The sequence below is a fragment of the Perna viridis genome, chromosome 6, assembly GCF_037379345.1.
Source record: "Perna viridis isolate PV_CMFRI_1.1 ecotype Kerala chromosome 6, ASM3737934v1, whole genome shotgun sequence".
Lineage (NCBI taxonomy): Eukaryota > Metazoa > Mollusca > Bivalvia > Mytilida > Mytilidae > Perna > Perna viridis.
In genome coordinates, this window is record NC_142450.1 from 36,264,689 (window position 1) to 36,290,908 (window position 26,220).

The 26,220-nt window shown below is 31.7% G+C and overlaps 1 protein-coding gene across 1 annotated transcript in view; it reads right to left on the reverse strand.

The window, feature by feature from the left end:
* Window positions 1-16,973: 16,973 nt before the first annotated feature.
* LOC148614759 (G protein-coupled receptor 22-like) overlaps window positions 16,974-26,220 on the reverse strand; it is a 46,521-nt gene continuing 37,274 nt past the window's right edge. The window contains exon 4 of the mRNA XM_088589100.1: window positions 16,974-19,212. Coding sequence (XP_088445226.1) covers window positions 17,928-19,109 — 1,182 coding nt within the window. The 5' untranslated portion in view covers window positions 19,110-19,212 and the 3' untranslated portion in view covers window positions 16,974-17,927. The remainder of the gene's footprint in view (window positions 19,213-26,220) is intronic.

Here is a 26,220-nt window from a genome sequence, read left to right on the forward strand (position 1 = left end):
ACTTATTGAACCTTTTGAAGTTTCATACTGTATAATAAAGCTAATGACATTAATGTAAGCTCTGCAATATTTTAGTTTTTGGACTATTTTCACAGTATAAATATCCGTTTTCCTGCTGTTGTATACTTCACTCGGCAATTAATCATTTAATATCCATTAGACCCATCCTTTATCTTTTGAAAATTGCTTTTGAGAACAAAACAAAACAAAACCAATAAATAAATAAATATATAAATAAATAAAAAAAAAAAAAAAAATAATAAAATAAAATAAAAAAGTGGATCTTCATGGTAACGGTAACATGTTTTGGACCCATTATGTCGTGTTAATTATCATTATCAATTATCGAGGTCAACGAGCATGCGTCCTGTCTTCCTGTTCATCATTTGGCTAAAAGAACTTAATGACATGAATGTTCCGAATATACGATACCGCTCTTCAACTCGTACCATGTACTGGCTGGCCATTAGCTAATCTTAATTTAATACTTTAAAATAAACACATGTAATTGAACATAGGGGTCGATAGTGTTTCTGTGTCAGTCTTCAATTTTAAAACTTTTTTTAAAAAGATGTAAGCTTAAAATATAGCCTGACTATTGTATTAATGAATGAATAAATGTTCAGAATGCATTTAAGGCACAGTATATGATTATTATTATGATTATGATTATGGTTATTATTTATATTGTTTATTTACCGGCTATTGTCCAGCTTATTAACAATATGTTAGAGTTAATTCTACATATCAGGTGCAGGTTGTTTTTCTATAAAAAAAAAACAACTTTATTGCTACGGTTTGAATCATTGATATGGTGGCTTCTATTCCTACCGAAATAGAGCTGTGCCATACTCATTCTGTCTCTCTACCAAGGACGATGATTGTGATTTACCGTCTATGTACGGGATTCCTAAACTCCACAAGAATCCATACAAACCACGTTTCATAGCTGGATCTGCAAAATGTCCCACAAAACCTCTTTCAAAACTTCTATACTCACAATTGTCAAAAAAGGTCCTACCACAACACTTGTTACTCCCGTAGTGGTATTAATTCAATTCCAAAAACAATGGTACACCTAGATACAAATACATAGTTCTTTGTAGAGATTCCTCATACTTTGTATGAAATAATTCCAAATAATCTTCCAAATATACAGAGGAAGATGTTTACAAAATGCTGGAACTTTTAATCGACAACATATTTGTCCAGTGTGGTGGACATATTTTTCAACACATGGTCGGCGTTCCAATGTGAAAAAAATTAGCTCCTGTACTTGCTGACCTTTTCCTTTACTCTTATGAGGCTGATTTTATAGCTGATCTGATCCGAAAGAATATCGTTTGGCTAGATCCTTTAATCTCAGTTTCCGTTATATGGATGACGTATTATCTTTAAACAATCCTAATTTCGGGGATTTGATACATTGCATCTACCCAAAGAACTTGAGATAAAGGATACTACAGACACTGTGAAGTCAGCCTCATATCTTGACCTACACTTAGAAATCGATGATAAAGAAAAACTACTGACCAAACTTTACGACAAATGTGAAGACTTTTCATTCAAAATTGTCAACTTCTCTTTCATCTGTGACAACATCCCTTCAGCACCTGCGCATGGAGTGTTCATATCACAACCCATACGTTATACCAAAGCTTGCCGAAACTACGCAGACAAATAGGATTCTGGAACAGGGTTATGTTGAAAGTCATTACTATAGAAGTTTTATGGTCGTCATCATGAACTCGTGGATCGTTATAATGTATCCATCTTTTGATTACCGCTATAGCCTTGGTTCCCTTGATTACTCCTTAATATTTCTTAATATAACCTATTTGCTTGCATTACAATTTGACTCTTGTTGTTCCTTGTCATTCATACATAGTTTAAGTGAAGATCATCTCAAATAATGCCTCCTGAATATACTATTGTTCTGTGTCTAACACAATCTTCACGGCGGCCACTACTGTAACGGAATAACTATATAAAACCTTTTGTGTCTGTTGTTATATCTTTTTTTCAAAATTCATCATTCATGCATGTATATTTCTTTCTTTCGATAACCTGCTCGAAGAAGATTTAAGGATTTTTAATTTCCTGACTACGTTATGCCAAAATAATCTAATTAGGTGCAGTTTAATGCTTCATGACACATGAAGTTTGTGATGCTTGTTTAACTTGGTCAAAACTTAAAAACAATACTAAAAAGTAAGGTCTTAATCGATTCAAATTAAAATAAAGATTTGGCATTTTTTAAATTAGTTTGGAATTATTTGAATTGTAAACTCGGGTCTATCGACGGTTATTACGTTAATGTACCAAGTTACATAGAAATAAAACACAAAAAAGAAATATCCAATCGAAAGGCTAATAACATTAAAAATGTTCATTCATAAACTTGTGATACTAAGAAGAAAACACGCTTTTTAATAATACTGCAACATTTTTTTATTATTATTGTTTTGCAATTTGTTGTTGTCTATTTGAAAATGACTAATTAGAAGATTCTTAATATGCACGTTACATACCTACACAGGAATAATTTCAACATATATTTTCATATATTTTAAAACATATATTTATGACCAATATGGAATTTAAGTTTTTATGCCTTTAAAATCACATCGAACCATTTTTTTTTAAATTGTATGAAATCAAACCATTATCATACATTAAGTCCAATAATCCTGAATATCGTATTAACCATAATTAATCAATACCCTAGTCTACAATTCGTCATGAAGTCATAAATATGGTTAGAGAACACGCAACCTCTGCTGCAATTAGACACACACTGAACCAAAAGCTTGTAATGACGCGCGATAGAAGCTATTAGACTTTCACAACCCTTCATTTGAGCGACTAATTAGATATTAACTACAAAAATTGTCTGTCAAAGAGAGCAATATTCGAGCGTTGGTATAAATTTATATTCACGTTGAAATTGTGCGTACACAGTCTTAAAAGCATAATGAAGTGTTAAGAGCCAACCGGTAATACCGTTTTTTTAGGCTGATCCAAATCAGCAGAAGTCCACAAAGGCCGAAAACACATTTTACCTATTTATAACGCTAAAGCCCTTGAACTATATTGTTTCATTAAATATTTTTTTAGTATGAGTGAATTGTATCTCCCCATGGTATTGATTCAAAACTGATAAAGTCAATTCAGAGTCGATCTAAAATCTGTTAAGAAAATGTATGACGGGAAAATATCACAACACAAAGGATATAAAGTATCCCCTCAGATTTCAGACAATTTTCCTTTTACCTGTTTCCAAATGACGTGTGTATTAAAATTTCCAAAACAAATGCATTGATAAACATGATTTATATGTCTACAATCAAATATATTTTAATTCATCTTTTTTCTATTCTCCACTATACAGGTTAAGATTAATTATAACTCATACCTAATTCAATTAGCAGTTTTTATAAATACCAGACAGGTGAGAGTCCATCAAAATCACTTTCTTATACAAAAACAATTACAAACTACATTACCGGGTTTTGTTTGTTGATGATCTTTTCAGATAAAAAGATTGTATATAAAATTGTCACTTTACAGGAGTTATTGTTCTTTATTTGGTTGCTTTATGCGGGAGATGAATGTATGGTTTATGGTACAGATCTGTGTAATGAAAGTACCATAAATACATACAAATACAGTTTATGTGCCAAAAAGCATCGTTTGTTTATTAGGTGACTTCACTAGAATCAATTACCGTTGGCAGTGTCGGACGTTTAAATGTAAAGGACTCTCACATTTTGTTTTAAATAATGAGTTTCTAAAATATAGTTTTCTTTGTTAATGAACTAAATACGATAACGGTCAATTTTCAATTATCAAGATAATATGTGATATCATTTCGTACCAACATATTCCAGATGAATTAATACAAAGTCAATTAGTAATCATAATAAGATACCATGAAAACATTGCAACAGACAAGTCTTGAAAATAATACACAGTATGAATTTGAACAGAGAATTTAAGAAGAACAAAGATGCCAACTGCTTTTCGTGGAAATATCAAGGATGTGATCTTGTCATATCCCGAATAACAAATAAGAGAAATACACAGCCATCCTGGTTTAAAAGACCATGGAAGAGTTCATGACTGACAATGTCGGAGTTCATGAATGAGAATGACCCGAGTCGTAAATGTAAAACAGATACTTTGTTTGACGTAAGAAATTGATTAATCATTTTACGTCAGTTTACAACATATTATGAATCTATTTAAGAAGGTAACATAATGATCCCGCTGATTGTGCACTTTGTGACCCGGTATTTATAAGCAAGCACTAATAACTGATGTATTGATTTACTGTGTCTTTAAAGCAGTACAAAGAAAGATCTCAGTACCCGACTCTAATACTGTTAAATTTATTAAATCTGCAACACATTAACAAAACGCTAAAGTAATAAACTTTTGTCAAGCTAAATGTGTTTACATAAGACAAATTCGCATACTAAATATAACAAGGCATTAGAATGATAGCAGAATTTGCCACGTTTGACGCGAAAATTCGAAGAACTACTTCATTAATCTAATTTGTATAATTCGTTCTTGATAGGAGAATATTTGTTGTAAACATAATGCGTGTATCATTAAATTGCTTATTTTATATGTCCAAAACCAGTTACTATGTTCACCGGTAGGTTGAAATCAATGATCACTTGTTTGTATTTATAACTTGCAATCTATAATATTGATGATTTCATGTATTAGGTCAATGATAAATCTGATTGTTAAAAATAGTATATTGTGATTAAAAACGCAGTTGAGTTGGGTGGGAAATGCTATAAAATACAATCATCGAATTATAATTTTACTAGTCAATGTACACCTGTTTTGTTTTTAACACGATTAGTAGAACTTACACCTTATTCTGTGTAGATATATTGTTTGTTTGTTTGTTTGTTGGGGTTTAACGTTTAGCAATATTTCAGCTATATTCAGACGATGAACATGAAATGGATGATAAAATGAACATGAAATGAAAAAAAAAGGATGGGACACAAGGACAGTAGGGTCGACAAATTTTGATTGCCACTGGAAAAAGGGGGGATGGGTAAGATCGGGCAATTTAGCCTCCTGTGGCGGAGCGCAAAGGTTCCTACTCCTATCGAATACCACAGCAGGGTTCTTTAACGTGCGAGGAACGTGGCATCTTTCCCAACACTGTGCACCACTATGGTTTGCGGTCAGGTTTTCCGTATTATAGCCTGACAACCCCAGCATGTAACACGCCAGGGGTACCCCATTCCACCACCTGGGGCACACATCCCAGTTGCTCTGTGGGCAGAGCGCCTAGCCCCCGGCTAGGTTTCTGAGCACTATTTAGTCGCCTTATACGACAAGCTTAGCGCTGCTGCAGGCCTATTCTTTTAACACCCGGACCTGCACGGGGCCTGTGTAGATATAAACATAGCAAAGTGGATAACAAGTTTGCTGTATCGTTATTACGTCCTGCATTTCGTTTATTTGCGGTTTGATTAAACACCAGAGTAACAAATTTGCAGTACTCAGAACGGTAAGCAATCTAAATGATGTGTATAGTTCATGTAAAATCAAAAGAAATTGCATTTAATGAAAATTGGATTTCTTTTGATAAAGACAACTGAAATAAGCAATTACACAGTAGTGAAAAAAATACAGAGATGAAATAGCTATGTAAGCAATTCCGAATCGACAAAAAGCCTGTGAAAGTATTGTTAAATTTCCCAAGTCTGCATAGAACAAATATGAATTTTAAACTGTGCTGCTTTCAAACATGTTCTAGAGATTAAAGAAGTACGGTACAACGTTTTATTTGTAAAGTTTAATAAGTGTAATTACTCCTGCGGGGTTTAACCTTGCTTTTAAGATCAAACCTATTTAACCACTTTGTAAGAATGTATTTACACAGGAAAACATTGAACGAATAAGAAAATAATAATAAAAAAAATCTCCCGTAGTTTTAATATTATTATAAAAGCCTACATAACACGAAGTCAAGCTTTGAAGTAATTAAATCAATGAAAGGGCACCATTGTTGTTGCTATTTGTGCACATGTACGTACGATGAACATGACTAGCTTAATTAATGCGGTGAAAATATATTGTGATACCTTCTTTTCATATATACAAACGTTTAGTTACCGTATTGATTAAACTTTGCAAGCGTTTTCAAGTAAAGTGCAATTTCATATTTCATTTGTGTCGTAAAATAGGCATATTTTTACAGTAAAATATTTTGAATGAAAAAAATCAATCTTTTTTTAAATATTTATTTCTACCAAAAGTTTAAGAATGAAGTAAGCATTTCATAATTTTATAATGATAGTTTTTTGAGGAGTCTTGGTAGCTCATTTGCCTCTCTTTCTTTGCACGTGTTCTGTTAGTTATTTCAAGTTCTTTGTTGTGTATGTCTATTTGTCCGGTCTAGTCATTATCTTTTGTTTTTATCTTTTGATAACTTCACATGATTTACCTTTCACGTTATGTTAATTGACAGAGAGTAATGTTATGATAGCTGCATAAACATCTATTACTTTTTATCATTACACCAGTTATCATTTTTAATACTTTTTATCATCCTGTCGGGTGTAAATGGTCAGACAAAAGCCCGCAATATATTATCCATATTCTGTATTTTCAATATATCTCTTGCATATTCCCGGCTATGACGTCATTTTGTAAGATTTTAAGCAAAGGGAAGTGACTTTCTACATTTTTACAATCCGACAGACTGATTTACTGTAAAATCGGAGCAATGGACAGCAGTAGACTTAAATTCAAATATTTCATATATTAGAGCCGCGATAAGTATTTGGATACTTTTGAATAACTTACTTCAAACACCATTCAGCTATTTATCGAAGTGAAAATAGTTAAGTTTACTAGAAAAATGTTTACTAATTTCCCTTTCCCAAATGAGACCACCAACCAAGTTGTCGTTTATTAGCTGGTAACGTCCCTCGGGAAAAAACTTGCTGAAATGGCTGGCATTTTGCAAATATGAAAAAAGGACCATTGGAAGCATTTAATGCTTTCTGGGACTATACACATATTTTATAAGATGTGTCAAGCCTCTTTCGCATTCAAGTGGCTTTGATAGGAAGTTGCAGGTAAAAGAAATCAACAGAATAATAAAATAGAAAGTATGCCAGATAGTTTTTCGACTGCTTAGCTTTTAGTTCGATGTAATTTGCAATAGTCTGATAATACCATAAACGTTTTATTGTATTTTCATTATATATTAGTATAAATCAAAATGAAAATAGCATAATTTTGATGATTTAAACACCAAACCCATGAAAAAGCGAAAATAATCCGATATCCGACAACTAGGGCATATCCATAAACCCCCAAAAACAATAATAAAAGAAACAAACAAAACAAGAAAAAAAAAAAACAAAAAAAAAACTATCTAAAAAAAAAAAAAAAAGAAACATACTGTGAAAGTATTTTTATTCATATATTGCAGGCAAAATCGTTGACTCGGTAATCGTTAAATTCGTAGTTTGACATTTCCCATCGTACAATTAAACGGAAAATATGTACTTCAACCGGTTTTAATTTCATGGTTTGAGTCAACCACAAAATCAAATCGACAGTAATTTGTATCCCACGAATATAAGTTCTTTCACAGTATTTAGATGAAACATCTTATTTAGCATTGTAAGGTTTATGCATACACGGAAATCTCAGTTACTCTTTATAAAAGCCAATCATAAGCAGAATTTTGACTGTAGGATTGTGACTGTAGAATTGTGAGGGTAAAAAGAACCAAAACACTTCGCCTAATAAAAAAAAATGAAATTATAAGAAAAATGTTTAACTATTTGTTATGATAAAAGAAGGTAAAAAAGTACAATTATACATAACTACTTTTCCGATTTGTCTATATCGTATCCAACGATATTAATTGTAGAATATATTAAATTAGTATGCAGAATAACATGCCATAAACGAACAAAATCAATTAAAAAATATCCAAACGCTCCTCAGAATGTTTTGACATACTTATATTAAACAATGCATACCTTTTATTTTACAATCTAATGACAAACTGTCACGTAAGAACAGGAGGCTCATATATTTATTTTAAGGAACGTGAGGTTTTATCATAGCCAAAAAAATTTCCGGTGTAATCTTACACACACAGGGAACAAAACTAAAGTCATGTTCGCTAGAAATATATACAACACTAAACTTACTCAATTGAAGTGCACAACACTGAGTTAAATGTAGTTTTTGTCATTTATCCGGAAGTAAGACTAGCGACAAATAGAATATAAAAGATCAGTCTACCATCTTCATCAACTAATGCTTATATATATTATCACGCACAATGAACTGCCGCTTGGTACAGAAAAAAAGTGTTCAGTTTCAATAATGATTTATTACGGGAAATAAATTATGCCGACGAGTTGAAAAATGCAGGTAATCCTTTGATGTTAGGGCTTTCATGTTTAGACATATACAAGTGTAATCAAGGGAACCAAGGTCATAGCGGTAATCAAAAGAAAGTAATCCAGGGACAAGGACCAGACATGGAAAACAGACATATACAACAAAGAACAAACAGTAACTAAAATCATACATAGGTCTCACTAACCACTTCCAGGTCAAATGGCCACCCCCTATGTAGTACCAAAAACACACTGAACCTAGACATATGCATTGTAAGTGCATTATTTGTGTGTATTATGATTAAAAGTAGTCAAAATAAAGCTGAGAATGTGTACTTTAAAATAATATATGTAATTAACTACAAAAGTGTATGAATATTGTTTACATGTGTGAGTAATTTGCCTCCATGCTGTCAGTTAGCAGAACAAGTAAAAATGTGGATTTTCAGTATTATTTATTCAAGTAATTTTTGTGAAGAATTTCTACTATCACCGTACCATTAGCATAATGGTTTTGGAACCTTACTTTCCAAGCTTTGCAACGGTATGCAACTTTAAGATGTCATTTGTCCTGGGAATTCACAGTGAGACTTTGAAAATTACTTTTTAACATGTAAAGTAATGGAAATGTTAGAAGTGGTTAGTGAGACCATACAAAGAAACAAAAGCAAATGAGCAACTCGGACTCCACCAAACCTGGGAGCATGGACCAAGTGCAACGGTAGGGTTAGCGTGTACAGCATATCGAATATTTTATCTATTTTAATAATGTTTTGTATATTCTGTTTTCACTGTAAACAAGGACAAAACTTCTTATTAGATGTCTAGATTTGAAACTAACAATGTAATTTTATTCTTTTGTTTTGAAATATGCACAATTCTATGACAGTAAAAGAATACATAAAGAATTCGACTAGAAATCCTTTTTTCAATAGAAGTTTACATCTCATTTGAGAGACATCAACCAACATTTATATCCTATCTTATAACCTTGCATTGAGATCACTATTAATTGAGTCCACGAGATGGATGGTATCTTTTTAATCTGTATTAGTTCGATCCAAATGAATTGTATTATCAGTTTTTACAGCACAATGGGAATATTTTGATGCATATAAATTGTAATGACCCACCCTTTATGAATGAGGGACAAAAAGGAGATGTGATAAGTAAGAATATTTTGAGAATCTTCTTAACCGTTTTACGAGCTGATTCATGTTTTAATTCTGTGTCAATATCTGGTCCATATCTACAGAGTTTGAGCTTTGTTGTATCAAGCTTTGCTGTGTGTAGCATGTATGTACTATTGTATTTATCGTAGATACCCTGAATATCATCTCACAAATTATTTCTACTACGTACAGGAATAAGCAAGTAAATGAAATGAAATGACCAATAACACTTCGAGATTAACATCTGTATTACATATACACATCATATATATTTTTTTTCATTTCAGCGAAAAGCGCGGCTTATTTGAAGGTATGTATCAAAGAATTTGCCATTTAATATTTAAGATTCATTTCTATAAGGCTTTATTAGAACACTGATTTGCTTTTTTTTCATTTTTTTTTTGAAAGAATGTAAGATATTGTTCTTAATTACAAACATTGTAAGTGTCAATATTATAACTAATTATCGTGGTTAGGGTCTTCTAGGTGACTTAACCAGACTATTTTAAGTGTTATTGTCTATACCATTATACTCAGGAGATTGATTGGTCACGACCATTACCGACTATCGCCTCTATTTAATGTTTGTCTTCATATTTAATCAATTAGTCCTTTATTATTCAAGCGACAGGAGTTTTGGATGTTGTCTTGAAATATTTGCAGATCATATTGTCATTCAGATTTTTACTGTTTTTTATTTGTTTGATCTATTTAATACTTTATTTCTATTATTTCTGATCAATCGGGAATCGTCATGACATCTTCATTACCTGAACATAATTCAATTCCATAGATGCAAAACATAAGCATGCATAGATTAGGATAACATTATGATTGCTGAGTAAGTGATGTTATTGCCAATTCATGACATAAATAATCAATTATGAATAACACACTACATTTAGAAATCGTTTTGTATCGTTTTTTTATCAAGAAAGATTATGAATATTTCAAATTAACAACAAACTCCCCGTGATGTTAATGTCAACCCAATGACACCAATTGATCTTCAATGAACAACAAGGAAACCCTCACGCCACAGACCAGCTGTCCCAAAACATTTGTATATACAGATACAACGAATAGTTGCCCCTATATATTCAAGTTACATCAAAATAAACTAAAGGTGAAAACAAAACAAGACAGACATAGACCAGAAATTCCTGACTTGGGACAGGCACAAAAACTGCGGCAGGGCAAAGTACTTTGGCGCAATTACAACCCTCCCCTTTAAAATCTGGCCACTGTGGGAAAGATTAATCGAGGGAACCAAGGTTATAGCCGTAATCAAAAGAATGTAATCCAAGACAACATGGAAAACAGACATGCACAACAAAGAACATAAAGTAACTAAAATCATACATACAAAGTAACAAAAGCAAATGAGCAACTCGGACTCGACTAAAACTGGGAGCATGGACCAGATGCACCGGTAGGGTAAGCGTCCTCTGCTTTTCTAGAAACCCTCGCCGAGTTGTTTATAAAAAGTCAAGTCCGGGGTAGACGAAAGAGGAAAGGAATACTATGACACGTTAAACAAATCAGTTTTCATTGTGCAGATGGATACACCATAACGATCCACGAGTTCATGATGATAAAAACTTCTGTAGTGACCACTTCAATCTGGTAGCAACGTAACCCTGTTCCAGGAGCCTATTTGTTAGAAGTCTAGCGCAATACAAAAAGTCTGCGTAGTTTCGGCAAGCTCTGGTATAACGTATGAGTTGTGATATGAACACTCCATACGCAGGTGCTGAAGGGATGTTGCCACAGATGAAAGGAAAGTTGACAGTTCTGAATGAAAAATCATCACGTTTGGCGTAAAGTTTGGTCAATAGTTTTCCTTTACCATCGATTTGTAAGTGTAGGTCAAGATATGAGGCTGACCTCACAGTGTCTGTAGTATCTTTTATCTCAAGTTTTTTGGGGTAGATGCGATGTAGCAAATCCCCGAAATTAGGATTGTTGATAGATAATACGTCATCTATACAGCGGAAACTGAGATTAAAGGATCAAACGATATTCTTTCTTTCGGATCAGATCAGCTATGAAACCAGCCTCATAAGAGCGACGGAATAGGTCAGCAAGTAGAGGAGCACAATATGTTCCCATTGAAATGCCGACCGTTTGTTGAAAAACGCGTCCACCAAACTGGACAAATATATTGTCGATTAAAAGTTCCAGCATTTTGTAAACATCTTCTTCTGTATATTTGGAAAATGATTTGGAATTATTTTTCACAAAGTATGAGGAATCTCTACCAAGAGAAATTAGATAAAACAATTAAATACTCCTAAAATCAATTCAAAAAGGTGTAAGTCCTATGTTATAACGGAAATTAAGAATAAAAAGTAGACAAATGTACGAAGAAAGGACCACTATCACTTAACTGACATACCAGCTCCAGAAAGTTTAAACGTATGAAAAGTTATGTCACAGTTGTATGTAAAATCAATCTCAATTCTTCAAATGCGGGGTTGAAAACCCCGGTATATCAAAAGTCATACAATATGGACAGAACCCATGTCATGCCAAAAACTGCTTTTAAATATAGTGTTTTAGTTTCTTTTTCAAACCCTATAAAAATCATAGGTTTATGCACGGGAATGGGAAACATAAGTTTATTCAAGAAGAATATAAATTTATACCCGACCAAACAGAAATGCAATGTGTGAAAATAGAAAAAAAGGTATAGGAATCTTTGAAAACTTAGCAACACATAGTAATTAAACAAAATATAAAATTTGTACTCATGAAAAATTGAAAGAAAAATGTGATAAGATCACAAATATTCCATTTAAACAAAAAAAGTTTGTATGAGAACATAAACTATAATTGATTTATTGTCGATACTTAAGTCAAATTGAACCAAATACGCAAGTAATTACTTCGTCAAGCCGGTTAAATCTTCAACTGACGTTTCAATCTACAAATACCCATTTAAAAAGAAGCTAAGCAAAATGCAAATTTCTGAAAATGATTTACCGAATTACCTTTAAAAAATCGGTTGAACCTTTAATTAATATTTGGCTATTATGGTCGTCGTCATTCCAGACATTATTGTAACTCATTTCCTAAATTATTTGACCTACATTATTTAATAAAAATCATTGTGTGCTTCTTTTTCAATAATGTCTATGGTCCTAATGTTATAATATCTATTAAAATATGTATTAAAAAGCATATTACTCTGACTTTAGCCGGCCAAATCTTATCACACGTGACATGCTCTAGGTTTTAAGTTGAGTTTGAAGGCTGATTTACCTTCGTTTTTTTTGTACGTGTCATATTTTTACTTTCATTTCGTTTGTCCTCTGTGTGTTTTTTTCCTTGTTTATTTTTATCTTTGGAATATATTCTATTTATTGATAACTCAAATCTTAGTTATCTTGATTACTCTTTTGAAGAATTTCATGATGTCATTTGCATTTTATTTAAAATTTTGTTATTTTTTTCAGTATTTTGTTAATTTATTAACATTGCTTTTGTTAATTGTGAGAGTAGATAAGAAGAAAAATCTAACAGCATGAATGTGTATCTTGTAACTTTTATCTTTGGCGGAACTACTCTTGTATGTTTTAATTCTTCACACAAACAAGAAATGTAAGAATGTTATTAATTCTCTTCTGTTTCTAGAAAAGCAGAGGACGCTTACCCTACCGGTGCACCTGGTCCATGCTCCCACGTTTTTAGTGGAGTCCGAGTTGTTCATTTACTTTTATTTCTTTGTATGTATTATTTTAGTTACTTTATGTTCTTTGTTGTGTTTGTCTGTTTTCCATGTCTTGTCTTTGTCCTCGGATTATATTCTTTTAATTTCCGCTAGAATCTTGGTTTCCTTGAGTACTCCTTCATTAGGTATTTGGACCCTAATACAAAATAATTTGGCTCTATTAACTAGAATAATGTCCTCGGTCCTTCAAAAATAGATCTCATCGACGTCATAGACTTTCAGAAAATGAATATAAGATAAAGATAATGATGGTAGACACCGATTCTCTTGCCTGTTAAGATTATTACTATGATGTCTTAGTTATGATTTAGTAGGGCACATAACAAAAATGCTGAACTAATTTCAAATTAAGGAGTAGCAGTAATCAATATTGCGTGGATTTGTCTGTGAAAACAAAACATGGCTTGTTTGTTATCAGATGTTGGTTATCGGTAAAACAAACAAAACATATAGCAAGAAATACACTTTATACCAATTATCATTTCATATTTTATCTATTTGCGCAAGTATTTTTTTTAAAAAAATACGCGAACCAAAAGTAAAATTAAGATACCCCATACTGTTTATAAAAATCTGAAAGCCCAACACGGATGAATAACACATATAATTATGCCCTTTTGGTAGACTGAATTTCTAACAGTTGCGTAGTAGTTATTTAAAAGGAAAACCGATAAAAGAATGATGTATTGATTGAACTGATTAGAAAAAAAATTTTTATTTTTTCTATGTGTCTTTAAAAATGACTGTCATGTCATGTTAAAACATATTTTGTCTGTTTGTTTTGAGTTTCAACTTTGTTTTTGAATTTAAAACGAAGGTTTATATTATAAATCATTATATGTTATTGGTCTGGTAAGATGCCTTTTTAAGTGTGTTTACCTCATTCTATTCATCTATCGTGACAACGACTTGATCGAGATATTTAGGGGAGTTTGTGGCAACCATATATTGAATAAATAGTTATTACCTTGTCAGGAATTCAAGAATTGCCAAGAAACCTAACATTTTACGGTTTTATAAATTTAAAATAATGTATACACACGTAACGTGATTTATTATAGATAGCAGTGATTGGTCGAATGTTCCCGGATTTTCTCCAAAACACCACAAAACGTCATGACACGAATATCAATCCACCCTTCACAAAATTTAAAATTAATGTCGAAAATTGCACGAATAATGGAGGAAATTTGTATAATAAATAGGATAATCAATTGGTTGATGTGAATAAACAAAATATGATCACTCGTTCCAAGAACGCATTAAGATTTAACTCGTGCACGGAACGGGCAAATAGTAGAATAATCTACAAGTGATCGGAGTTGTTCTTACAATTTATTAGAATATATTAACAATAGGTACGAAACTATGGAGACTTGTGAACAAATTATACATACTAATAGAGTTTCATGTTTTGTTGAGAATGACATGGTCCATATAAACAAGCTAAAATGACGAACAGTCAAACACATCCTACTACAATTAAATCCAATCGTAGAGTTTAATCAGAACCGTGTGTTAACATAACAAGGGAAAGTTTCTCAAATCGCTATCTCAGTAAACATCAGATGTTTAGGAATATGATTAAAATGTCATAATTATAGTATCTACTGTAAAATGTTTCTTTCATGTCATTCACGGTAAGACCATGGTACCTGCGTTGGATATTTTGGATTTGGTATTAGACAAGTTTTATTTTTTAACAATCAATAACTAGTCACATTCTGGTTACAATGTAATGCACAGTGGCTGGTGTATAGTAGGTATAAAAAAATGGATAGTGACCCATTGATGTAAAAATAAAAATTGCACAAATACAACACATATGTTAAGATCCCCATCCCATAGAATATTGCTAAAAGCCAACCTTTAATCTTCTGACATGTATAATATCATAGGTTGTTCTGTAGAGTTAAAACACTTGCAAATTTGGTTTGTTTGCAATTAGATTTTGCCATCTTGTTCAATGTTTGTGTTATAATCCTTTATCTATGTACGTATGCAAATTCGAGATACTCAGGCGTGTGAACTGAAGGAAACATTATGGTACCTATGAATTTAATTCCTATAGTAATGTTACATATCTACCAAGCATAAACAAATCCCTGCATTTATAAAAGAGATATAAGGAGATGTTTAGAACATTGTTATCCTTTTTATTTTTGCAAGAAAAAGCATGTATTTTATCTTAAATCAAAGAATTTGTTAAATGTGTTTGAATATTCATTTTTACTTAGAATTCAAACAAAAGTGAAAAAAATCCTTTTTGCTTGATGACATGCAGGTTGATTGAAACATTCAGTACCCTCAATGTTTTTCATTTGTGATGAAAATTAATCAACACGTGCCTATTTAATTTCAATTTCTACAATGACACGTTGTACTTAAGCTTAGAAAAGCTACAGAGACTATCTGTTTTTACATTCCTATAGAAAGGCATTTTAGAGCTTATCGTATGAACCCCGAAATATGGTCTTATTTTCAAAGAATCATCGACCAGCAGCATGCAATTGTTAGGACATAGTTTGTATTTATATGAGGACGACTACAATTTTTGTTTCTATCCGACTCAGTTTTTGTTCAATACTGTACATTGCATGATATATTTTATCTAAATGGGTCGCTTACGCAGCCGATATAAGTAGTCATTTTTTTCACAGATGTGGATTTTTACTTATTATCCATGATTTCACTGATATTTTTTGTTTCCGCAATTTTCAACAGAGGAATGTGATTTTCCCTTACTTTCTAATATGTTACTCCAATGATTACTGTAGTTTGAACATATACATTTAGAAAAAAATTGTTGTAGCCAAAGATGGCGTCACGGTGAATGGCTTAGCCGATATTTTGCAGTAGTCAGATTAATTTGATGTGGTAATCTTCTTATGTATTTCAATTGTTGCTCGAGTTAAACAATAAATATATGCGCTTAATATCAAATTACAGTTTACCAATAATCGTATATGACCCATTTGTTTTATAATTTACGTTCAATGAAAATGGACTTTACTTTCTGTCCAAATAAGGTTTCTTTAATTTGCGTCCTACGTACCATTGAACCTGACCCATGCTACTAGTTGTAAATATAGTCTGCCATGCTCATTTACTTTTTTCTATGTTCTTGATATCTCGGTTTTTCATGTTCTTTGTTTAATGTGCCTACTTTCATTCTCTAGCCGTAATCCCGATTCCTATTTGTATAAAATATTGGGACAATGTAAAATTTTGTAATATACAAATCATTGTTAAATTTTGTTCTATCTGAACATTTTGATATCACTATTTCTTTGGCAACAATTTATCTGCTTAGTGCTAATATGTTAAGATAAAAGGCAAGTTATGAAGTGCCTTAGTTAAATATCTATATGAATAATAATCAAGAAAAAATTGCCACACCTACATTAAAAATAGAACTTAATACAAATAAGTAGAGTAAAATGTTTTTCTTTCAGAAGGAAGATATTTTGTAATGTCTTTTCAATAAACAAGTTGAGATTTAGGTACCAAATTGTTCTTTTCTAAATAGACGTGTGTGACTTGTGGTTATATTGTTTTATCGTAATGCATGCATTTCTTTTCTGTGCGTATACTTACATCATGGCATTTGAGTTACAGTAATCTGTGAAAGTTATGCTTTGAATACATTATATAACAATAAAGTAAACATTTAAAAAAATTTTTATTACAGTTTTATTACAGTTTTTTCATTACAGTGACAGCATACATCGATGGAGTGTAACATTAATGACCATTTGTAACATATAACTCATGATAACGACGTGAACTAATATACTGTAAGTGTAACGAATAAAGCTCTTATCACGCCAAAGTTTTTAAATCTCGCCGCATGTTATGCGTCTGTTCCAAGTCAGGAATTTCTGGCCTCTTTATGTCTCGTTTCGTCTTTACCTTAAGTTTATTTTTCTGTTACTCGTGTATAGGGCAACTCTTTTGCTGTGCCTGTGTATGATTATGTTTTGGGCCCAGCTGCAACTTGCTCTGTTATGTAAGGGTTTACTCTCGTTCATCGAAAACTAAGGGCTGGCCTTGATTTGAAATTTTCATCCCGGTGGAGTTAATGTTTTTTTTTGTTGACATATTCACCATTCGAATTATCGTTTTATCTGTTGACTATCACAAATTACAACATTATTTGATTTCTAATTGTTATTGCTACGTCACAGCTTTGCTATCATTTTTGAAAAAAATAAACGCAAGTAATTTTTTAAAGCAGTCAAGTAGATAATGTCAAGAAATTTATTCTACTACTCTAGATCGGAAAAAATGAATGATAATCATCTAAAAAAACTAGAACGGAACAATTGTTTTCTTTTACAGAACGAAAACAAAAGACAATAATATTTTACGTAGATAGCAAAAGGTTCCGGAATGCAAAACAAAAGGTGGATAACAACACATATAAAATGAATAATTACAATATTCAGAGGGCACAAATTGCATATAAGCGACATTGACAGCTACCCTTGAAACTAACAAATTATAGTGTTCAAAGAAGACGTAACAGCCAATAAAATGTAAAACCCTCAATGCATAAAAATTACTTCTGGAAATATTACAAAATAAACATAGTCAAAATTCAAAATATCACAGATTTTACACATCGCTACAGTTTGATAGGTCTGTCACTGTGGTCCCACTAGTCGATCCGTAGTCCGTGCTAAAACTTACTGATAGTTTATTTTCTTTTGTGGACGTATTTGGGATAACCAACTGGTTCCTATTTGCAATTTCCATCTTTCCCTTCTCAATCGTACTTATTTGTGATGTAGTTGGGTACTCACCCGAATGTGTTATAGCCACGCTTTTTACGTATGGGGACACGGCATTGCTTTTTGTTATTGAATTTTCAGACACATCGTGTCCTCGTCTTCTGATTAGTCTTTTGATGTCTCCATGGATGAATCGATATAAAACCGGATGAATAATTGTGGAAAGAAATATGACGGTTAGAGACACAAGATGTGCTGCGTTCACAGTTATGCTAGGTTCAGCCACCATTTCTACAAGACTTACCGAAACAAACAGGCTCCAGCAAAACAGAAAGCACCCAACAATTGATACAGTCACTTTAAAAGCACGTTTTTCCTGTTGTTGCTTTGCAAGAGCCTTTTTGTCTCCATTGTTATTTGTTTTAATAACCAATCTCTTTTTTGCAACTCTATAGATTTGAAAGTAGCAAAACAAAGTTCCAATAAATGTAAATGCGAATATACCTATGCTATAAATTTCATAGATATTGTATTCATTATAGGATGTTATGAGATGTTCACAATCAACCAAAGATTGATTTTCCTCCTTGTGAATTATATCCTCTACATGTTCGTTTTTCACTCCCATATTAATCCAGGGTAGAATGAATCCAATAGTTGAAACGACCCATATAAAAACTATAAAAATTTTTGACTTTTGAACGAATTTGAATGTTGACGACGATGCAATTGATGCATATCTTTCCATGCTTATAAATAGGATATTGACACAAAGACCGCTGGTCGCGAACGCGACCAAAGACTCATGAAAGAAACAAAGAATTTCATTAACTTTCGGTGAATTCATTAAAACAGCAAATGTTAACGGTACAAGACAGATACAAATAGTCAGATCAAAAATATGTAAGTTCTTTATAAGATTGTTTCCTGTTTTCATATTTTTTGACCATTTTGGCTCTGGTAAAAGCAGAACGGTGATATTAAAGAAAACGCCAATTACAAATTCAAGAACCAAGATTATCCCGACAATTATTTTTAATTCCATAAGCATTTTATTTTTGTTCATGTTCTATGATGTGCATTTGTTTTTCAAATGCTGCTCCAAATCCTTTTGATCTATACTTTTTAATCCAACAAACTCTTCTACTGGTATGACATATATCTCTTGCCTAAAATAAAAGTGAAAATATTAATTACCATTTTTTCTTTGAACAGATGCAATTATGATTACTTTTTTGACGGATTTTTGTACAACCTTTTTTCGTTTTAAAATGAAGTTACAATATCTTGTATTAATACTTAAAATTCCAATACGCCGTTACTAAAAATACGAATATGAGCTTTAGATTTCTATAAAAAACCTATATAATATGTACTGGAAAATTAAATTGATAATCGTATGCAAACATATATATATCTAAATTGTAACCATTTATGCCGTGAATCCCTGAACTGTGGTAACTTTACACACTTGCAATAATTTACAAAATCAGTGCTCGTTCATTGTTTGCCCTTTGAGCACAGGTAATTTCAATATAGCTATAGGTGCACTTTTTCCAATGAATCATTAAATATCAATTTATTGTAAGAACATGTAGCTTAGCATTAGCATACTGTTGTTGTTTTTCAACATCAACATATACAGTCATTCATTGTTTTATACAGTCAAAACTGTTCTACTCGGTTATTCACGTGACTTAATAGCATTTCCTTTTCCCGTTAATAATATTTATATCACCTCGGGTTAATAGTTTTTATCTGTATATATATTTTTTGAATTTCATTGAATTAATTTGTATTAGTATAGCTATTTTATTCGTCGCATGTATGTTTCTGTTCGCTTAAGCAGTGCTAGCAGAGTTTTGTAAAACCACTGTTGCTTTAAGAAAGAAATGTCAAAAGTCGACACAAAAATGACAAACAAGTATTCAAGTGCATTATAAGACAAGAATATTGATAAAAAGTTTCTGTGGCTGAATCGGTGGTGGAGCAGGATATGCTTACCCTTCCGTAGCATCTGATGTAAATCCCGTCTTTTTGTGAGCGTTCATATTGCTACTGCTTTAGTTTTTATTTTGACGTCTTGTTTCTTTATCTTTAGTTTTTATTTTGACGTCTTGTTTCCTTTATCTTTAGTTTTTTATGTGTTATCTTTTTATTCGGTTCGCTGCATTGTATATGTAGATCGTTTCATGTGAATGTGTTCACATTTAAGCCGGATTATGGCGTATTTGAATCATCCCACTGTTGACGCTTCGGTATTTTGTTGCCGATATCATAAATAATTAATTTTCTTCATATATGAAAGAGAATAAATCGAAAGCAAGAGCTACAATACATAGTGATACAATATGGTATTTAAAAGAATTTGTAAAACATATACCTTATGAAATAAAGGAAAAAGACAACTTATAACGAATTTGTGTTTTTAGATTTCGATACAATTGTTTGCGAACGTAAATATCTAAAGAAAGCTTACCTGATTTTCGAGTGATTTGTTTGAATATTAAATTTACATTAACATTCGTATACCAATAATAAATGAATAGTTGCTGTCTCTTAATCAGTAACACTACGCGACTGCCTTTGGTATTTTAAAAATATGCAGAAACCTTGGTTATCTGAATTAAGCTTTCAGTTTTCCCACGTTTATAATCCATTTATAAAAGCATGTCTTAATCTATCGATCACTTTTCTTTTAACCAACCATAAACTAAGACATTACAAATATTAATATCATCACTTTTCAATCAAGTATCGCATTCTTCCTTCTTGTTTCTATTATTAGTACTTTGATTTATATTTGGTGTAAAAAACGATAAGTATGAAATGGTGTATCTTGTTTTAAGCTTATTTTATGCAACTGACAATTTGGTGTCCAACAATCGTAACATAATCCTATAATAGTCATGAACACAAGTTAAAAGGACAAACAGCACAATTCAGTACAGACTTACAGTATAACAAAAATACGGAAGATGGTACTAAAAGGTAACCAAAGTCTCATTTTAGGCACACAATAGCCAGTGCAAATAGATAAACTTAGGATATATCAATTATTAAGTTACACCACAGTTAATCCATTTCAATACGAAATGAATGAGGTACAAAGTATGAGCAGAAAACGTTTCAATAGCTGTGTTTTTCGAGTACCAAACGCAGTTTTTGGCATGGGAAGTTTAAAAAAAAATTTCTAATTAAACAATAGGTTAATATCAACAATGTATTTAAAATTTGGAAAGTGAAATTGTAATGACACTGATTTTGTTTACATTTTATCCACTATAAGTTATAATGTAAGTAGATTAAATGTCTCTTTCAGTATAATTCACTTGTCATAACTTAAATTTTAATTTAACTTCATTGCAAAGGACAAAAATAACCTATAACAGATGTAGCATACTTGTTACTTCCAGATTTTATCACACCCGATATAATTTTAAAATTTTGGAAATTTAAAAAAAAAATTGTTGCAGAAACTCATGACAGGAAAATGCTCCAATTAACAATTTTCAAATAGTTGTGTACAGTATTCAGTCATTTGAAAACAAAACAAAATCAAATGATAGTATCAAAGTATAATACAGCTTGGTAAAAACCTATCATGGTAAAAACCTATCGTGGTAAAAACCTATCTTGGTAAAAACCTATCATGGTAAAAACCTATCTTGGTAAAAACCTATCTTTGTAAAAACCTATCTTGGTAAAAACCTATCGTGGTAAAAACCTATCGTGGTAAAAACCTATCATGGTAAAAACCTATCGTGGTAAAAACCTATCATGGTAAAAACATATCGTGGTAAAAACATATCGTGGTAAAAACCTATCTTGGTAAAAACCTATCGTGGTAAAAACCTATCGTGGTAAAAACCTATCATGGTAAAAACCTATCTTGGTAAAAACCTATCGTGGTAAAAACCTATCTTGGTAAAAACCTATCATGGTGTGAAATAGAGGCGGTAAGTATGTCCTAATAAAACAAAAGGCTCCCAGGAACTTGAATCGTTAACCTGGTCAAATTGTTTGTCTTTCAAAGGCTAAAAACTGCTAAAACATCATTTTTCGCCTTTCAAGGGCATTTACTCTAACAAGGAGTAGTCCGACATCTATAATTCCCGCAGACTTTTGTAGGCATTAACATACGGATCATTTCGGCAATTGAAAGTTTCTTTCTATCTATCACAGTTTTTAAGATATTACTGTAAAAAACTTTCTCATCTTTCAAGAACAACAATTCTTTAATTTAAGCAGACCTTTGTAGGCCTTATTATATGAATCGTTTTCGGCAATCAAAAGAATTTGGCTAAGCATAACGATTTTGGAGATATATGAGAAAAAACTTTTGACTGACTACTTCGTTTTATTTATGGTATAAGCGTCCATGTTTTTATTTAATCAAAAACCCCCACATCAGATCAATGCAAAATACCCTAAGGAATATTTATACTAAGTTTGGTTCTAATTGGTCTGGTAGTTTTAGAGGATAAGATTTAAAAAAAAAACAACGTTAAAAATAGGTGAAAAATGTCGAAAAAAGGCAATTACTTCAACATGGCGCAGCAGATTAAAACAAAAATTTGACCATAGATAGATCTCATTATATCATGCTGATCACTTTTACCTGTGTCAGAATGTATGCGTAAGCCTGATGTTTGTGGAGATATATATACGTCTGACCGACCCTTATGATATATTTTTAGTAACGGAGACCATGTTTTTCGACGGATAAAAATTCCCATATCAATTCTATCCAGAAAACCTGAGTGAACACTCACACCAAGTTTGGTTCAAATTGGTCAACCAGTTTTAGACCAATCTTCTAAAGGAGAAGACTTTTGAAAAAAAAAATGTTGAGGACGTTTAGGTGAGCTAAAAATAGCAAGAATATATAAAACTCGAAGTACTAAGCTATCAATTTTACATTCTATGATTTTTTATACAACTCGGACTCCACTAAAAACTCGGAGGAAGGACCAGGTGCACCTGTAGGGTACATGGACTCTTCTTTTCTAGAAACATATAAAGTCCCTGTACCCAGAGTATGTTTATATGGTAATAACAATTGACAATCGTTAATGTTACGTTAATTGGTATTTATTATACATACAACGATGATGAAGCTAAATAGACATTAATCTTTAGTCAAACACAAATTATACTATACTGAGATAAATACTATAAGGTAAAAAAATATAATCTCAGAATCGAGTGAACAATCCGCATTATGGAAAGCACATAATTTGATTAAGTTTGGCTACGAAAAATTGTCACTTTCAATGTTGTGTTCTAACAAAAGAATGCTCATGGTAAAAACATTTACTATAGTCATTGCTAATTTTTTTTTAATGTTTTATTGAGAAAGGAGCACAATTTTATAAATTTTGCCAATGAGGTACATGCTGTATTTTGACTTGCGTAATAGTTATCAGTTACAACGAAGTTACGTTAAAGTATAAGTATAACATCGCTTAGGTTTTAAACAATGGTTCTTTAAAATAGTTAGAATTTATTATTAAAAACAGTGATTGAGAGATACAATGAAACCTTTCTAAACATGACCATTTTTGTTTCTTAATATCAATTTAAATGTATTTTACATCTTAGTAAACCAAACAAGTGTATTAACAGAACAAATTTTAAAGTTCAAAATTGGTTCCTGTTAGATAGATTTTACTGTATTACTTTGAACAAAATACTGTTTGGTACTCTAATCAATCTTTAGAGAAACATATCTACATGCGATTTCATCATGACGATTTCTGGATAATTAATCCGTCCTCTTTTATTTTTTATCTAAATACTGGAGTATTTAATAAAGCTTTCTACTTTTACTGTCCAGGTTAATACGTTGTATCTGTATGAGACGGATTATTATCAACAATGCAACCTCTCAATAACTGCAAGTCACCATTATCATACAAGATTTAAATATATACTTACAATACAAATTGCAAAATATTGTCTTGAATGAGAACTGCAGACCTGGTTGAAAGTCACACGAGGACAACCTTTTCTTGTTCACACGTGAGAAACTGTTCCCAGTCAAGGATAAAAATAAGAATGTGATTTTTTCTATATATTTTTGATTTAGTCCTAAAAAGCAAACACATGGACTGAAGGTCCAAGAACAATATGCTTTAAGTACTTCTCTGTCTAAGAATCAGGCAAAATATGATGGGCACATGAAGAATACAAACGCAGAGATTTTATTGTATTATCCAAGTATTAATACCTTAGATATAATCAGTAAAAAAGATATTTATGTCATAGATGCTTTAGGGTGAATTTGAATAACTTTTTGAATATTTCCTAGATGTATTGAATATATTCTTGTCATAAAAGACCAAATTCAGCTAAATAATGTGCCATTCATTGCCTGATTTTTACCCAGGATGGTGCATAAAAGAAAAAAAATAAATTGATCAAAATATTGTTTCTATAAACATTGAAGTATACATACTGTGATATTTCCGTTAAATTTTAACAATATCTGATATTCTGCTGAAGATCTCCAGGTTATTATATAATATTATGTACGGTAATTGATCTGCACCAAAGAACAATTATATTGGTTAGGTCAAAAGTTGCTTCACCCCACTTGCAGAAAAGTTGCAAATTTAAAAAAAAACTAATTTTTTCTCACATTTGTAAAAAGGGTTGAAAAAACATGAAAATCAATTCAATAATTCTTCTAAATTCTGTTTATGGAATCATTGGAAAAATGAGTTTTGATACTTTATTATATGAAAAAAGTTTGAAATCTATTACTAGCTACTGAAAAGTAATCTTGTAACTAAGTAGTTTCATTCCTTCATTGAGACGGATTCTGCATCCACTATGCGTTTATTGTTTTGATTAATTAAAAACCTTGAAAGGCTTAGGTGAAATTGAATATGGTTCAAACATACCACTGATTTCAAGAGTTGTGCCCCTTCCCCAGGTCTACCGCCTGAAGGAGGATGTCTGCTTTCAAAACCAATAACCGACTCAACTAGTAAAAATATACAGTGTTGATCTCTATAACCTAGATAACTTCTCTATCACTAAAAGATGACGACCATACTGACAACTTCATGCCTATGTACTGATCATTAACTGCATTTTTTTCTCGCTGACGTCTGATTTAATTTTGTGGTAGAAGCTTGATGCTGAGAATGACTTGATAACCTTACTATTTATAATGTCATTTACGCTAAGTACTTATCGCCTTTAAAAGGAAACATTTAGAAATAAGCTTTTTATCGAATGATGTCACAAAGATTACCAATTTGTTTGTAGGGAAAATTGTAATTCTGAAAGGTTAACTAGAGGTGTTTTAAAATTAAGGCATACTGTTGTGTTTTAGTCAATGCACAAAAAATATATAAATACTTATTTAAAAAACGTAAGTGATGAATACCGCTGTTGGTCAAGTCTCTTTTGGAAATGTTTTACAATATTTTTCTGTATAATGAGTTCGATTGTCAGTTTTATTACACAAAACATGACCACTTTGTGTTACGAAAGCAATTTAAGATCTACTTAATTAGAACATATAACTTCGGCAAGCTTTTCTAGACAATTATAATATTTTCGTGCATATTCTAGGTCACATAAGAACGTGCCCTAATTTTACGACCAGAAATACAGATACGACAATAATATTTTTAAAAAGTATTTCATACCGTAAACATGCAAATATTGTAATGATTATGTATAGAATAAAACAATTTTTGCTAAGATGATTTTAACCTCTAACCTATTATGAATGATGGAGTACAATACAGTTAGGTCATTTCTGAAATTTGGTCTCATTTTGTTGAAATAAAGCTGTTTAGAGGCAGCCCGCACAGAAATTTCTAGTGTTTTGTCATCAAAAATGCATATTTTTGAAATCCTTGGTGCGTGGAGATTCAAGTTATTTATAAGTAATTTAGTGATTATTGTTATAAAATCCAGTAGCCATGGTAACATACTGAAAAAAATATTAATATTACTGAGTTAAAGTGCAAATCAGGGGTGCCTTTCTAAAACTAACAGCCAAATACTGTTTTATGAAATATGAGGCACTTAGACACTACCACATGATGAAAGCATGCATTGAGTAGGAGGGAAAAGGGTAAAAATAAATTTACTCTTTTCGATTCATTCTCTCACAATTTTAGTTCCAATAGTTCGTGCGAAATGAGGTATTTTGA